Source organism: Astatotilapia calliptera, chromosome 15, assembly GCF_964374335.1.
Source record: "Astatotilapia calliptera chromosome 15, fAstCal68.1, whole genome shotgun sequence".
Taxonomy (NCBI): Eukaryota; Metazoa; Chordata; class Actinopteri; order Cichliformes; family Cichlidae; genus Astatotilapia; species Astatotilapia calliptera.
In genome coordinates, this window is record NC_137436.1 from 8,813,146 (window position 1) to 8,828,169 (window position 15,024).

The 15,024-nt window shown below is 38.4% G+C and overlaps 2 protein-coding genes across 3 annotated transcripts in view; one reads left to right on the forward strand and one right to left on the reverse strand.

The window, feature by feature from the left end:
* The window catches only part of LOC113037539 (low density lipoprotein receptor adapter protein 1), a 107,166-nt gene that overhangs the window by 5,167 nt on the left and 86,975 nt on the right, over positions 1-15,024 (reverse strand). The gene's annotated exons all lie outside the window — the stretch shown is intronic.
* Positions 209-10,425, forward strand: blk (BLK proto-oncogene, Src family tyrosine kinase). 2 transcript variants are annotated; one of them, XM_026142956.2, is made up of 14 exons: positions 209-344; positions 1,299-1,385; positions 1,559-1,655; positions 1,781-1,811; positions 2,162-2,255; positions 2,353-2,451; positions 2,583-2,686; positions 2,801-2,950; positions 3,448-3,600; positions 3,693-3,872; positions 5,589-5,665; positions 6,425-6,575; positions 8,077-8,208; positions 8,334-10,425. In XM_026142956.2, exons 3-14 carry the CDS (start codon positions 1,560-1,562, stop codon positions 8,534-8,536), a joined length of 1,470 nt encoding a protein of 489 aa, XP_025998741.2. In that variant the 5' UTR covers positions 209-344; positions 1,299-1,385; position 1,559; the 3' UTR covers positions 8,537-10,425. The 2 variants fall into 2 exon arrangements, with proteins under 2 accessions (XP_025998741.2, XP_025998739.2); XM_026142954.2 differs by lacking the exon at positions 209-344 and having other exon boundaries at positions 828-1,385.

Genomic DNA, 15,024 nt, shown 5'->3' on the forward strand with positions numbered 1-15,024 from the left:
GTTTAATCAGAAGATTATTTTTGCACTCTGTAGGTAGATCATCTGCCTGAGAATCAAGGGAGAAATATAAGAGAGCAGATAAAAAAGCAAACTGCTGTCTGTTTCCAGTAAACTGAATGTAACCCCCAAGGGGAGGTCCTGGTCTTCACTGTTAGAGAGAGAGAGAGAGCGAGAGCAAGAGAGAGAGAGAAATTAGAGCAGAGCAAAAGAGAGAGAGAAACTTTCCAAACCAAAATGAGTGAGTGAGAGTGACACACTGACAAGCACTCAGTTTTCAATGAGGAAATTGAAGACATTTTGCATCTGGAGTACTTCTGAAGACACGAGCCAAAGACAAGCTAAAGGTATTTATCTGCTGAATGAAAATATGACGTTATAGAGCAGTGACAGGGACTGAGAATTTCTAGATATTGTGAGGTAGTGGTGAACATAATAGTGTAAGTATTATTTTATTTAAATAATGTTGTACAATGTTGGTAAAACACATCACAAATTAAACAAAACATAACGCATAACGTGGATGATAAAATATGTGCGATAGAAAATTGGCAAAAGTATCAAGACTAATTATTATTATTAATTTTCATTCCAATTATCACTTTCTTTCGGGTGAAATCCATAAGTCAACGGTTTGTGTAAAGCCTCCCTAAAGTCATGCATTTCTTCACATGACATTTTGTTATTACAAACCACTGAATATTAAAGCACTGCTCTTGCTGTTTTAGGTGTAATTTTCCATTTTAAGACGTAATTAAACCATCGATATTCATAATACGGTACTTACGCTTACAGTATAAAACACACACAGTCCAAATCTGCTACATCATTATTTTATCAGTGTTGTGTATTTGCATGTGCAGTCATTATCTTTAGCTTCTGTAATACACATTACATCAACTATATTTGACTTTGTGATCTAAAAAACACTTTTAACTTTTAACATTAACACCTCATACAACTTGCTTCAGATAAACAACAGTTCTTGTTTAACACCATCACTTAGTTTGGTGACATTTCTACACCAGTGTGTTTTTAGCTATTTTTAGCCGTTTTCTTTTCCTCTATTTTTAACTGGAACATGACAATGAAGCCCCACCGTAAACTGTACATGCTAATGCAATGGTAAAGAGCTGTAAACACATTTTCACTTCCTCTTTTGAGAGCCAGTTTTAGTTTTTTTGTTTTCTTGTTTCAATTTTATTATTTTTCTTGGGTCACCTGTTACCAAGCGATACACCTAAAGAGACGCTCACTAAATAGATTTTAGCAATTTTGAGTCATTAGATGTCATTTTCCAGCACCGGGCATGAAGTCAAAGAGCAGGCCCTGCAGTGGGAGGAGTGGAGACTAAAAACAGCAGCAGTAAAGCTCATCTGTTTGATCAGGTAACAGCAAAGTAATAAGCACATTGTAGCTATGTGAGTCTCTTTCCAGAAACTTATTGGATCATTGTTTACTGATACTACACTAAACAGTGCATTCTGTAATTAGATATGTGATTTTAGTAAATGTTAGCGTCATGTAACGTAGCTAAAAGAGGTTTCCACCAAACACGCAGGATGGGCTGCACTTGCAGTGGCGAGAAACAAGAAAAAGAAGAAGGATTCCGCAAAGGAAAACACAAATCACACGCCTCCCCGTCATCAAACCATATAGTAAGTAAAACACTAAAAAGATTTACTCGGATGTGAAACTAATTTTACTCTAATTACCTCAAAAGGTTTACTTGACACACTGGACATAATCAAAGTCTTCTTTTTTTCCTCCCAATTCTTTCAAGGGACGAAGTGGAAACGCCTATACAAATAATGGTAATCACAAACTTCCTTGCATATATCAACCATCATAGTGGAAAGTGACAGGCCTGCATTCACGGACCCAACTGCTGCTGCGTTAAGAGACATTAGTGGCAGTAATAAGAGCTACAGTTTTGTGATCAAAATCTTGGTTGAATTTCCTCTGTTCTCTTCTGGGGAATAGATGAGATTGCAAACACATGAAAGTAATGTTAATGTCACAGATGTAAAATAACACAGCGGTTGCTCGGAGAATGAAAACAATATCGCCACAAATTGCGCATGTTAGAACACAGGATCACGTCAGGTAAAAATTAGATTAAAAATACACTTTTAAAGAAACTCTGTGCTCTTCTTTCCTTTAGATGACACTATATTTATTGCACAACACGACTTCAAAGCGACCAACGACAGTGATCTGCCTTTCAGAAAGGGAGACAAACTTAAAGTATTGCAAGAGTAAGTCTCGTTCTATGGTTCCCACAGTAGTGAAAGTGACAATAAAGAAAGCGCACAGAGAAATAAAATGAATTCGGCATGTTTGTCTGGTGTACAGAACCGGAGAATGGTGGCTGGCCCGACTGCTGACGACTGGACAAGAAGGCTTGATACCATCGAATTATGTAGCCAGAGCAGATACGCTGGAAGTGGAAAAGTAAGCTTGAAATATTATGAAATGAAATGTAGCACACATCTATTGATTGATTAATGGTGTTATACGGGGTTTTTGTATTATTACATTCAGGAAGAGTGACTTCTGTGGTTTTGTGGTGCTCTCTCTTGCAGATGGTTTTTCAAGGATTTGGGCAGAAGAGAAACCGAGAGGCTACTTTTAGCACCCGGAAATAAACCAGGATCCTTTCTAATTCGAGAGAGTGAGACCTGTAAAGGTGACCACCATCAGTATCTTTCCGAGATCATGCCACAACTCACATTTTTAGCAGCTACCTCTATTTATTTTCATTGTGGTCAATAAACCCAAATGTCCTTTTTTCCCCTCTCAGGGTCATTCTCGCTGTCAGTCAAAGATTATGAAGGAGAAAGAGGAGATGTAGTAAAACATTACAAAATCCGTTGTTTGGACAAAGGTGGCTACTACATCTCCCCTTCCAACACGTTCCCGACCCTACAGGAATTGGTTCAATACTATACCCGTAAGTAACAACTACAAATACAACATCTCCACCCTCAAAAAGTTTGTATTTTCAGAGATGTATAATTTAAGAAACCATATCTATGCACAGGATTTTCTGTTTCCATGTTTCCAATTCAGCATTTATAATTGTAAAACCTGCATCTTGCATTAATTGGACTCATATTAAGCTTGCTGCTTTGAATTCTAAAACATCTGCAGTGACTTTGAATTAAAGGGGGAAGTTCGACCCTTGTGATGTGTTGTGCATTTCCTGAGTGAGAGGAGTGATAGTCTTTCCACTCCTGCGACTAAACCACAAGATAAGCAGGCCAGATCTTGAGAAAGGTTGTCTCAAAGATCAACTTATGAAAAAGAAATGCACGAACAAACATGCTTTTAGAATTATCTAATGAAAGATGAGATGTATAGTTTCTGTAACTATATTTATCACTTGTGCAAAGAAAGATGGAAAAGATTTTTGTTTGTTATATCTGAATGTATCGTATTTGGGTGCAGACACGGCAGATGGGTTATGTCAGCGACTGTATGCTCCCTGTAAGCCTATGGCCCCTCAGCAGCCATGGGCCCATGATGAATGGGAGATTCCTCGAGAGACAGTGAAAATGGTGAAGAAATTGGGGGCCGGACAGTTTGGGGAAGTGTGGATGGGTAAGGGAAAGCCACCGATCAAACTGTTTGAAGACACCTAATAAACCAAGACGGCAAAGTCAATAAAGCATTCTGTTTGAATTATTTGGCAGGTTACTACAAGAACACCCAGAAGGTTGCTATTAAGACCTTAAAGGAGGGGACAATGGCGCCTGAGGCCTTCCTTCAGGAGGCCAACCTGATGAAGCAGTTGAGGCATGACCGACTGGTACGACTTCATGCTGTTGTCACTAAGGAGCCCATTCTTATTGTCACCGAATTTATGATCAATGGTAAGTGAAACAAAGAAGAGTTTTAAGAGTTGCTAATAATTAAATATTAACTACAATATATATATATATAATGTAGTACAAATTGGCCTTTCACCAATAAATTAAAACAGAAGTAATCTGGTACTGATTTTCATGATTGTTTTTTTAAAACAATTTACTTGAAAATATTAAAGAACATAGTCGCAGTGGCATTAAGGGCTGTCTTGATTGTCCGAACAACACAAGTGTTTCCAATAAACAAAAATATCTTTTTGGAAGCAGTTCGAAACTGTGGGCAAAGAGCGATTTTTTGGTTAGTCTTAATTCTATAGGCCAACCAAATATAAGATTTTTAAGATTGATACAAACACCAACATTTGGTGATTTGTAAATCTGATATTCCAACATATCAGCCAATATTGTTTTTCTTCCAGAGACACGAAATACAAACAGATTTGCGTAACACTTGTTATTTATTTAATCATTTACACTCTTCACTCTGATTGGATCAGCTTATTGTTGTTTTTTGTCAACAGGGAAGTTGCAGAGTGCTCTCTGCTGAAGGGTGTTTTCTCCCCTCTCTTCTTTACATTTTAAATTTTCAGTCGTCATTACAAATTCCAGTACTGATAAACTGGCAACTAACTTGTATCATTCAATAAAACAGTAATACCTGACATTTCCCAATTAGTACTAAACCAAAAAGAGTGTTGATAACATACAAAATTTAGCAAAAATGCAAACCTTCTAACGATGCAGCTGGTGGTGTACCACAGGGCCACAGCGCCTGGAAGGTGGGAGGCGCCCAGTTGATATCGCTGATAAAATAAACCATAGCACAAGTTACAGATGTTTGTCACCCAAGGCCTAACTTTACTCATGCAGAAAGCATTTAACTTATGAACTGAATTTTACCCAATTGCAACTGATTAAAAGTTGGTTCCTTTTCTGAAGCGTATCACTGGTGGGAAACATGCTTTGAAACATATTACTTGTTCTTCCTGACTTTGCTTTTATCATTTGCGGAAATGTGTGCGAACCTGTTGACGTCAACTATGCAACCATTTTTTGGCAAATGTTATAGAGAAGTTCACAGTCATAGCCGCTACGGTAACAACAAGGTGGGGGCGTAAAAAAACATCTGCGCCAGGGCCGATCGCAGAGTTGTTACGCCAAAATATATATAAAAATATATACACGTGGACATTAAGATAACATAAGATGACATGAGATATATGTTACACTTTTTCTTTTTTATATTCATCCCAAAGTTGAGGAATATAATGTATTATCTAAACACATTAACAACAATATTTGTGACTCTTTTAATATTCGTCTTTTGCAACTGTTTGATTATATGGCTATTGCTTAAGGCCTTAATGTTCGGTGTATTGGTGTGCTAAATGAGATTCTGTAGTAAAGGCAAGCTAATTTAAATATCACACCTACTGACTTCACCAGGAAATGAATATTAAAATCTTTGGTTTGGGTTTTGATTAGACTGGTGCTTGTTGTACTGACTCACTTTAGACTGAACAGACGGCTCTTATTATGGCTAACGGCTAGACAATTAAACACTCTGCCGTATCCTCATTTTTCAAAATGTGCACCAATCCAAAAGCCCCCAACAACAACTGGAACATTACAGAGCTTTTCTGTTAGGAGATATGTAGGTAGAAGTTTCAATTAAACCACAGTAGTTTCAGATAATATGTGCTTCTCTTTTTTTATTTGCAGGATGTCTTCTAGACTTTCTAAAAACAGACGAAGGGAAAAAGCTAAAGCTAAATAAGCTGATCGACATGTCAGCACAGGTAGGAAACTTCTAATAAAGAAATTCAGTTACATGATTTCAGTTAACTATCGTGTGTGCATGACATTTTCAGCGATAACAGTCACTGATACTGTAATCTTGTAAATGCCAAAACATTTCTTTTTGCTCTGAGTGTTTCCATAATTCTTTCATTTGTGTCTCTTCTGCTGCTTCTGACTGTGATAGTCAGCGTGACTCTAATCTTTAATTAAAAGATGAGTGTATGCTTTGTTAAAAAACAAATACACTAGCCATCTGGCTGACCTCAATGTCTATTTTTACATTCTTGCTGCTCTACAGTAACATTTTGAAAGTACCATATACTATGCGCTTTGGCATCACACACACGGAAACTGTCAGCAGATGCTATGTGGTTTCTGTGGTGGTGCTTTTGCTTGTCTGATTTGAAAGCCTCACCCTACGTCAATTATTAACATCCGGACAGGAAATCATGCTATTTTTCCATCCACAGTGAGCTCCCCCAGAACTCTTTTGGCCCTCCAAAAAACTTTTGACTTCCTGAGAGTTGGCACATCCTGTTAAACCCACTCTACTGTCATTTTTTTTTACAATGTGAACATAAGTATTAACACATACAGCTCGCTGTAGAGGCCTCATTGCATGTGCTCGGCTTTTATAAGACATTCAGATTCCTATCAAACTGATGTGCTGTTGTCTTGTGTGTTTTTACGATGGAAAACCAACATTTCTTGAATTGACATTTGATCTAACAAATCTGCTATTTCTTTGGATATACCAGATAGCTGAAGGCATGGCGTACATTGAGAAGAAGAACTACATCCACCGTGATCTGCGTGCAGCTAACATACTGGTCAGCGAGACGCTGCATTGCAAGATAGCAGACTTTGGCCTGGCCAGAATCATCGAGTCAGAATACACGGCTCAAGAAGGTGCAGTAGTTTTGACGTAAACGCGCCTCCGGTGCCACAAACAGGATTTTAGAAACACTCGCGTCACAAAGAAACGCTGACGTCTTGTCTGAAGACACATTTCCATCTCCTTTAGAAATTTATGACCCAAGTTTTCCTTCTTCTATTAGTAATATAGGTTGTTTTTATATAATGTATTTTTCTGTAGTTTTCAACATTAAGGATGACAATCAATAGTGTCTGATAAATGTCTCAAGAGGGCCTTTAGTTAATATACAGCAGAATATAGAATTCAATTCTTAACTTTAAACCAAAGTGCTCAATAATTAACAGATAATTAAATCATATTAAGTAGTGGAAACTTTAAAAAAAAATGTCTACACAGAAATTTTGACCTTTTTTGTTTAAGATACTGATTTATTTTTTTTTAATAACTTGATTTGTTTCACAGATTAAGGAACCATCACTTAAAATTGGTAATTTCATATTACTTATTTCTATTGCGTCCTTCTCCTAGCCTGCACTTGTGCATTAATACTGTAGCGTTCGTTTCATTGTGTCGGGCAAGTTCTGGATTTGCAGCAGCATGCATGCTCTATTGCAATGAGTTGGTTGGTATGTGCTGATTTTTGGTGGGCAGGTTTCCGTAGCTTATAGTTGCTGAGATTTTGTTATATTTACTTTTGTTTCAAAAAAAGCAAAGCAGTAAAACCATGTTTGAACTGAGTTACGGGGTTTGTGACTATGACTGCGGTGGTACACACAGGAGTGCACGCAGCACGATGCGTCGTTCATTATAAGGAAGATTTTTGAAATTGTTTCAAAGCACTCTTGTTGATGCTCGTCGGGAGCGATATACTGCTTGGTGTGTGCGCGTGTGAGGGCGAATGTGTAAAATAGAAAAAATGTGATTTCATTTAATCATCTGAGCTTAACTTTAATTGAAAAAGGCACATATAGCACATATAGCATTCAATCACCACTTCACATGTAAGCGCAGCTGCCGAAATCCTTTTTTGAGCTGAAGGTCATTTCCTCTGTTAGCAGAAACTCACCCTCCTCCCCTACCAAAATTAGTAAAGAGTGATTGCTTCAATTATTTTTAAAACAGCATATTGTGTTTTTAAAGTATGTTATAAAAGTGTGAGTACAATGCCCATAATTTTCAATCAGGTGTATACAAGTGTATATTCTAATATCAATATATATTTGGAATTGTATTTACATTTTGTCTAACTCTGTGAATTAAAAACGTATAAATCTGTCACAGTGATTGAAAATCTTGTAAAAAAAACAAGAAAATAGAACCCACAGATTTATCAGAGCGACAGAATGATCTGTAAATTCTCTAATGGAAAGCTTTCTCATTATTTCAGAGTATTTCCTGCCCATTAATCATCCCACATTAAAAGGAAAATAAACATTTACACAAATGCGAACACACCTACATATCCTTCACAGTGAACAACAAGTAACACAACTTCCTTCCATTTTTTTCCTTTTACTTTTGTCTAATAATCAGGTGCTAAGTTTCCCATTAAATGGACGGCTCCAGAGGCCATCAACTTTGGGACGTTCAGCATCAAATCGGATGTCTGGTCCTTTGGGATCCTCCTGACAGAAATAGTCACCTACGGAAGAATACCATACCCAGGTATGGGTTATTTGAAATAACTTCATATTCACAGAAAACAGCTCAAATATTGCTTTGCTATCTTATGAAAAAAAAAAGTTACAAAGTATCTGTCAAAGTGCATGCTTTTTTTCTCTCTTCATCAGGTATGACGAACCCAGAGGTGATCAGGAGTCTAGACAGGTCATACAGGATGCCATGTCCAGACGGCTGTCCAGAGGAACTGTATGATATCATGATGGTGTGCTGGAAGCAGAAGCCTGACGACCGACCGACTTTTGAATATCTTCAGAACACTCTCAACGACTTTTTTATTGCCACGGAAGGACAATATGAGATGCAGCCGTGATGACAGAAAAAGAGAATGTTTCTCGTTGTGGACAATGAAATCTCTTAAAAAACCATGACTTGAATGGATAAAGGACCACATAGCTTTTTGATGATACTTTTTCTTTTAAATAGAGTGATGGATACGTTTTTCACACCTGCCTTCTAAGTGAATGTTAAAGATATTCATGGCTTCTTCTGTCTGTAGCGGATATCAGTCAGATATGCAACGCGGCTTCATGTCAGCGCCTTTTCTCGATGGAGCATAAGGTTGCATTCTTAGAACTGATGTATGATGCGTATTAGGACGATGGATATACAAATACAGTTCACTCATGTTGTAAAGCAACATCTGGACCCAGAGAAGTCAGCACAGGTAAAGTTGCAGATTAAACATTTGCATGGTACAGAAACTAGAACCCTGAGATTACATGCACAATACTTTGCACTTTTTTTTATTTTTCTAAAAAAAATAAGTAATTCAGCAGATTTTTTTAAGTGCTTAGCAAAGAGACGTTATTCTTGCATTTATGTCTTTTGTAAATAAGAACTTGTAGTTCTTGTATTTAAATCAAAAATTTGAAATTACAATGCTGTAAAAGCATTTCTCATGTAGGGCTTTAGTTAGTGGTGACTATCACTTTTTACAGTTTGGTGTTTGAGACAACGAGGATGTGTCTCAGTTCACCGATCATTAGAGAAAATAGCAGCGTTTGTGTTTTGTTTTTTAAAAAAGATGTTTGACATCTTAAGTGTGAAAGTAAAGCTAACACTCTGGATGAAACAAAAATAAAAAGAACTTTAAAGTACATCACCTCCCTCGTGAAAACAAATGGCAGCAATGTGTAGACTGAGTTACTAACTCTAGTTTCGATCATGTTAAAATGATGAAAGGGGTGACTGACCCGAACATACCCCCCATTTTGAACGGCAACCCATAGGAAGCCTTTAAAAGCAGCTAACTACTAAATTACAGCAGTCTTCAACTGAGCCTTCCCAGGGGGAGCACAGACAGTTAGTGATAAGAGACTGGAATGGCTGTGTTAGCCAAGGGGTGAAACTCTGCCATTTCCTGAATGGACAGGAAACAGGAAGTGTGCGTCAGCATTCCTAAAATGCCACAAAGCTAGAACAGTCTCGCATACCAAGTTAGTAGTTGTCTTCACATTTTTCCTCCTGAAATACATCCGTTTGAAATTTACTTTTTGTTGTTATTGCTGATTGAGCGCCTCTGAATTTTGAGGGAGAGGGAAATTGTCATTTAACATAATAGTGATGGTAAATAAAAACCAAAACAACTTCAAGTATTCTTAAAATATATAAAACATTATTATTAATCTTATTCAATAAGAGCACATGAGAATAAACATGCATTATATCTAAAAATGTCTGCCATGTCTGTTTAAAAAAAATATGGCAGGTGATTTTATGTTGACATTTGTAATATAAAACTGAATATGTTTTAAAATAGCCTGTAAAGCCAGTTGAAATGTTTTTAATATGCCTGACCACTGGACTTTTTCCTTATAAATACAAATTAATCTTTAACCTCGCAGAAGACCCAAAGACGTTTCAACATTTTTAATCTCTCATATGATCCATGAATTCTGTCCCATGCATACTAATATCAGATATGGCAGGTGCTATGTCAGCATCAGCGACAGTGTATCAGTGTTTTAGATTTTCTTGCTGTTGTTTTTTTTAATGATTGCAAGCATGAATGTGTTGATAGTAGTTTAATTTCAGTTCATACTGGTTAATACCAGCAGTGTCTTGGAAATCAATTATATAGATTATTTATTCTCTGTAATTAGATTACTCTTTTCACCTTGTGGACAATGCAAATCAAATATGAAAATGCAAATACATGTGTATTTTTAAAAAATTAAAGTGGGAAGTGAAAAACTGAAAGGCCACAGGGCACAGTGCCGCAGTTCTTTTATACTCCTATCATCCTGCAGATGTCAGTGTTACACAGTATAGCATTCTGTAATGTATCTACAGTATAATGCATGATAGCTTTGAAAATTCTGGAAATTTTTCATAGAGGTATTTGAGAATAGTCCTGGTGAACTCACCGGAAACAGTAGTGTATATCAAAGTACTTAATAACAAAATGTCAACACTGAGTCTTAAGTTGCATTTAAAGTAAAAAGGGTTTATTTGCATACTGCTAGTTTCTCCCAACTTCCCCTAAACTGTTTTCATAAAATAAAAAGAAGGCAACATGCTGCTCTGCCTATGGCCAAAAAATAATATACTCACAAATGCTGTATGTTCTCCACCTTGTTCACAGCTGTGCTCACAAATTCTTCATAAATCACATATCAGTCTGAGCAATTACACAGAAATCCACACAGCTAACCATTCTGTCACGCACTGATCCTATCACAGTCATCTGTATGTATTTAGTCTCTGTCGCTCTAATTGGCTTTCTTTGCATCTGAAGGCCGTGTTGAAAGACATTTACACGGCAACACACACACACACACACATTTATTTAGGCTGTTTTTTATGTTAATTTCGCTCTTTACCGTGAATGAATTATCTATTCAACATCCAAATAAACTCATCAACTGAGGATGAGCGTATTAAGTTATGAGGCAAAGCCAAACATCGACACAGCAGTCTGTCAGCCAATCAACTGAAAGGATCGCCATTAAGAAAATCTCACACTGGAGAATGATTGATAAGAAACATCACCCTGAAAAGAGCTTCATGTTAACGCAAGATGACAAGACGCGAGGGGTAGAGGTTTAAAGGCCAAATCATCCTCGCTCCTCCTCCTGTGCATGACTGCTGGCTTAGAGTAATAATGAAGGGAAACAGTGGCTCGCACACAGATTAATGAGTGATCCCCCCCAGAAGGCAACACATCATTAGCATTTGATAGCGATAACCCTGCATGGCCCTCTGGGACAAAAAAACAAACAAAAAACAAGCACATCACCACAGATGAAAAGAGATGTGCTTTCATCTTCCAATAATGTCTTCAGTGGTGTTTAGTTGGCATTATGCTCCTCATAAACATGTTTTCTCTTGGTCTCTCTCTTGGGCTTTGATGTCATTAAAATGATGGAGTCCATCAATCAAATGTGTTCGCTCTAATAGAATTGAGGGCTCTTGAACCCGTGACAGACGATGTTTCCAGAACATTTTACCAGAATAGATAAGAAAGTGCAGATAAGGAAAGAGGTGAACAGATGTAGTCATGAATTTCACTGAAATTGCTCTCACAATAGCAGCTATTTTGTGTTCTCTGATTAAACCTATGAAAAAATAATGACTTGCATCTCTCTCCTGAAACATTACCTAATTTTATGGGCTGTTTAACAACTAATGTGTAATACTTTGAAAAAGAAGCCCAGCTCTTTTCATGCGTGCGGTATGAAATGAATCTGTAAAAACTTGCTGTGCACGAGGTCAAGAAGTGAGATAAACAGGCCATTTTCTCGGGTACGCAGAAGAAAAATATGTCTAATGTTATACTATATCTCTGCGATGCCTTTTACAACACTCAGAAGCTCAATTTCAAGAGCTTATTCACGTAACATCACTCAATGGTGAAGATGCTCGGATTTGTGTTTTCTCACAAATCCAGCTAATTTTTAAATGTTAAATCCATCAAATCGTTGCATGTACAGCAAACACAGTTGCTCGAAGAACTGTTAACTTAAAAGCCTCTCAGTTCTGGAGAGCACTGTTTGCTTTCACATTAATTTTGCTTTCAGACCCAAAGCAAGAAGATGACCGACTACAACCGCAGCAAACGAGAAGCTTATAAAAGAACTCAACTGTCAGCACAGAGGCAGAAAGACAAAGCCTGGGACTAGCTGTTGAACATAAAGGAACCAGGATCAGACATTTCCCCTCACAAGTAGGTGAAAATCAGACTAAAGCTTTAAAGGGATTGCAACATTATACAGCAAGACACCCCAGCCAAAACAGGTTCAAATACAGACAATATTTCCCCAGTAAAAACTGGGGGTGTTATGACAGCAGACGAGCGCACAGGCCTACAAAGGTTGATGCTGTTTCCATGTACATTGTGATATCGTCGCATTATTACAATAAACAAAACAAATTGTTCAATTCCAACTACTTTGGTAAACTGTTGTAACTAACAGTCATTTAAACATAAGGCAACACATTTGTGCCAGTCATGTATACGTATATGTAAATAATAGCTTCTCTGCCCTGATGTTACATTGATAAGTCTGATTTGCGACCTACATGGTGTCTATCAGGTATATGTGTGGAAACGTATGATAGTCTATGCTACAGTATCACGCTCACCACCACCGCTTTAAAAGGAAGTGATGTGTTACACGCTTGCTTCTCTTTCTCCTAATTAAGTTGTGTCTTATGTGCTGTAGAGATATCGCCCTAAATTTTCATGTAATCGCAAGTGTTGTGTTAAGACTTTTCTAATTTCTTCCCCCAAATTATTAAATCAATACTTAATCAAAGCACTCAAACACTCACCAGTCATTTTGTTAGGTGCAACTGTTCGACTGGTACCTAATGAGTCAATCATATGACAGGTATTTCAGAAACTGCTGACCTACAGGGATTTTCCCATTGCCATGAGTCTACATCAGGGGTGCCCAATCCCGGTCCTCGAGAGCTACCGTCCTGCAGCTTTTAGATGCATCCTTGTTCCCACACACCCGAATCAAATGAATGGCTTGTTATCAGGCCTTTGCCAAACATGATGGCATGCTGAAGAGGTAATCAAACCATTTGATTCAGCTGTGTTGGAGTAGGGATGCATCTAAAAGCTGCAGGATAGTAGCTCTCGAGGACTGGGATTGGGCACCCCTGGTCTACATGGTCTGAGAGTCTTATCTTTTATCATCAGAAAGAAATAACCAGCTCCTAGAGGACAGGTGGAAGAGGACGGGCAGATGATTCCTGGAGCCAACAATTCCTAGCTGTATTTCTCCATCCTGCTCCAACCATGACAGGTTGTATAAGCAGCTGAAGAGAGCAGGTCACCAGGAAGAAGGTCGATGGTGCTGTCATAGGGGACAAAGATGACACTTTGTCTTTGCTGAATACCTCCTGTAGGCCATGACTACACCATCAACCTTCTTCCTGGTGACCTGCTCTCTCCAGCTGCTTATACAACCTGTCATGGTTGGAGCAGGATGGAGAAATACGGCTAGAAATCGTTGGCTGCAGGAATCGTCCACCTGTCCTCTTCTTCCCATCCTCTTCCCCAGTAGGAGCTGTTCTTTTCTTTGTGGTGATAAACAATAAGACTCTCAGACCATGTAGACTTTTGCGGGATCAATGACATCACAGTAAAAAATAAATATCCACTCTAATTAGCTCCACTTTTGAACCCCTCCATGGAACATTTGGTCCTCATCCAAGAGGGTGATGAATGAAAAACAGTTTTTAATACACCTCTCTGACACTTTGAGTACCTGGTCATGCCTTTTGGACTTACAGATGCTCTTGCGGTATTTCAGGCACTGGTAAATCATTTGTTAAGTCGTCGTATATCTTGACAACATTGTGATTTTTTTCTAAGACCTTGCAGGAGCACCAAGTTCACAACTACATTGTATTACCGCAGCTTCTGGAGAATTGACTCTGTGTCAAAGATGAAAAGTGCAAGTTTCACTCACCATCCATCACATTTTCGCTCTATATCTTAGCAGGGGGGCAGATGAAGACAGACACGCAGTCACAGAATGGCTCATGCTGACTTCACAAAAAAAGCTACAATGCTTCCTTGGATTCACCAATTTCTGCTCCTGCATCTGGAACTACAGTCAGGTAGTTTGGTCCCCAGATTCCGAAGCGGCCTTTTACAAATTGAAGGAGCCGTTCACCTCAGCAGGCTTGCTGGTCTCTGTTTTTTCTTCTTTAAAATCTCCTATCGCCCAGGTTCAATATATATCAAGCCAGATGCTCTCTCATGCCAGTTCTCAGAAAATGCAGTCAGCTGGATCAGCTGGACAAATCCTGCCGGCATCCTGTACTGTTGGAGCTCTAACCTAGGATTTGGAGGAGACCATCCAGCGTGCCCTGTCAGACGACCCTGACTGACACCCCATCGCTATGTTCCTACCACAGCCTTTTCCACTGTTATCCACTGGGGGCTCACTGCTACTTTGCCAGTCACCCTGGGGTAAGTAGAATGTGTTTTCTCAGACTATTTCTGGTGAGACACACTCAAGAAAGATGTCGAGAAAGATGTCTCAGGTAGCAGCCTGCACAGTCTGCACCTGAAACGCCAGGAAGAGCAGCATGCAACTGCTTCAGCCTCTAGCAGTTCCTCACTGGCTCTCATCTTGGTGGATTTTTTCACCAGTTTACCAGCCTAAAATGGTAAGCAGTCATCTTATCAATCATGGACAGATTCTATAAAGTAGCACCCAAAATCTAGCCACTGAATTTGGTATAAACAAGATGAAACTATGGGTCAATTTTGCCTCTAGTGGTGTAATAGTGTGGTGGATATGACACACTTTGGGCCCTTTAGTACCAACTGGTGAT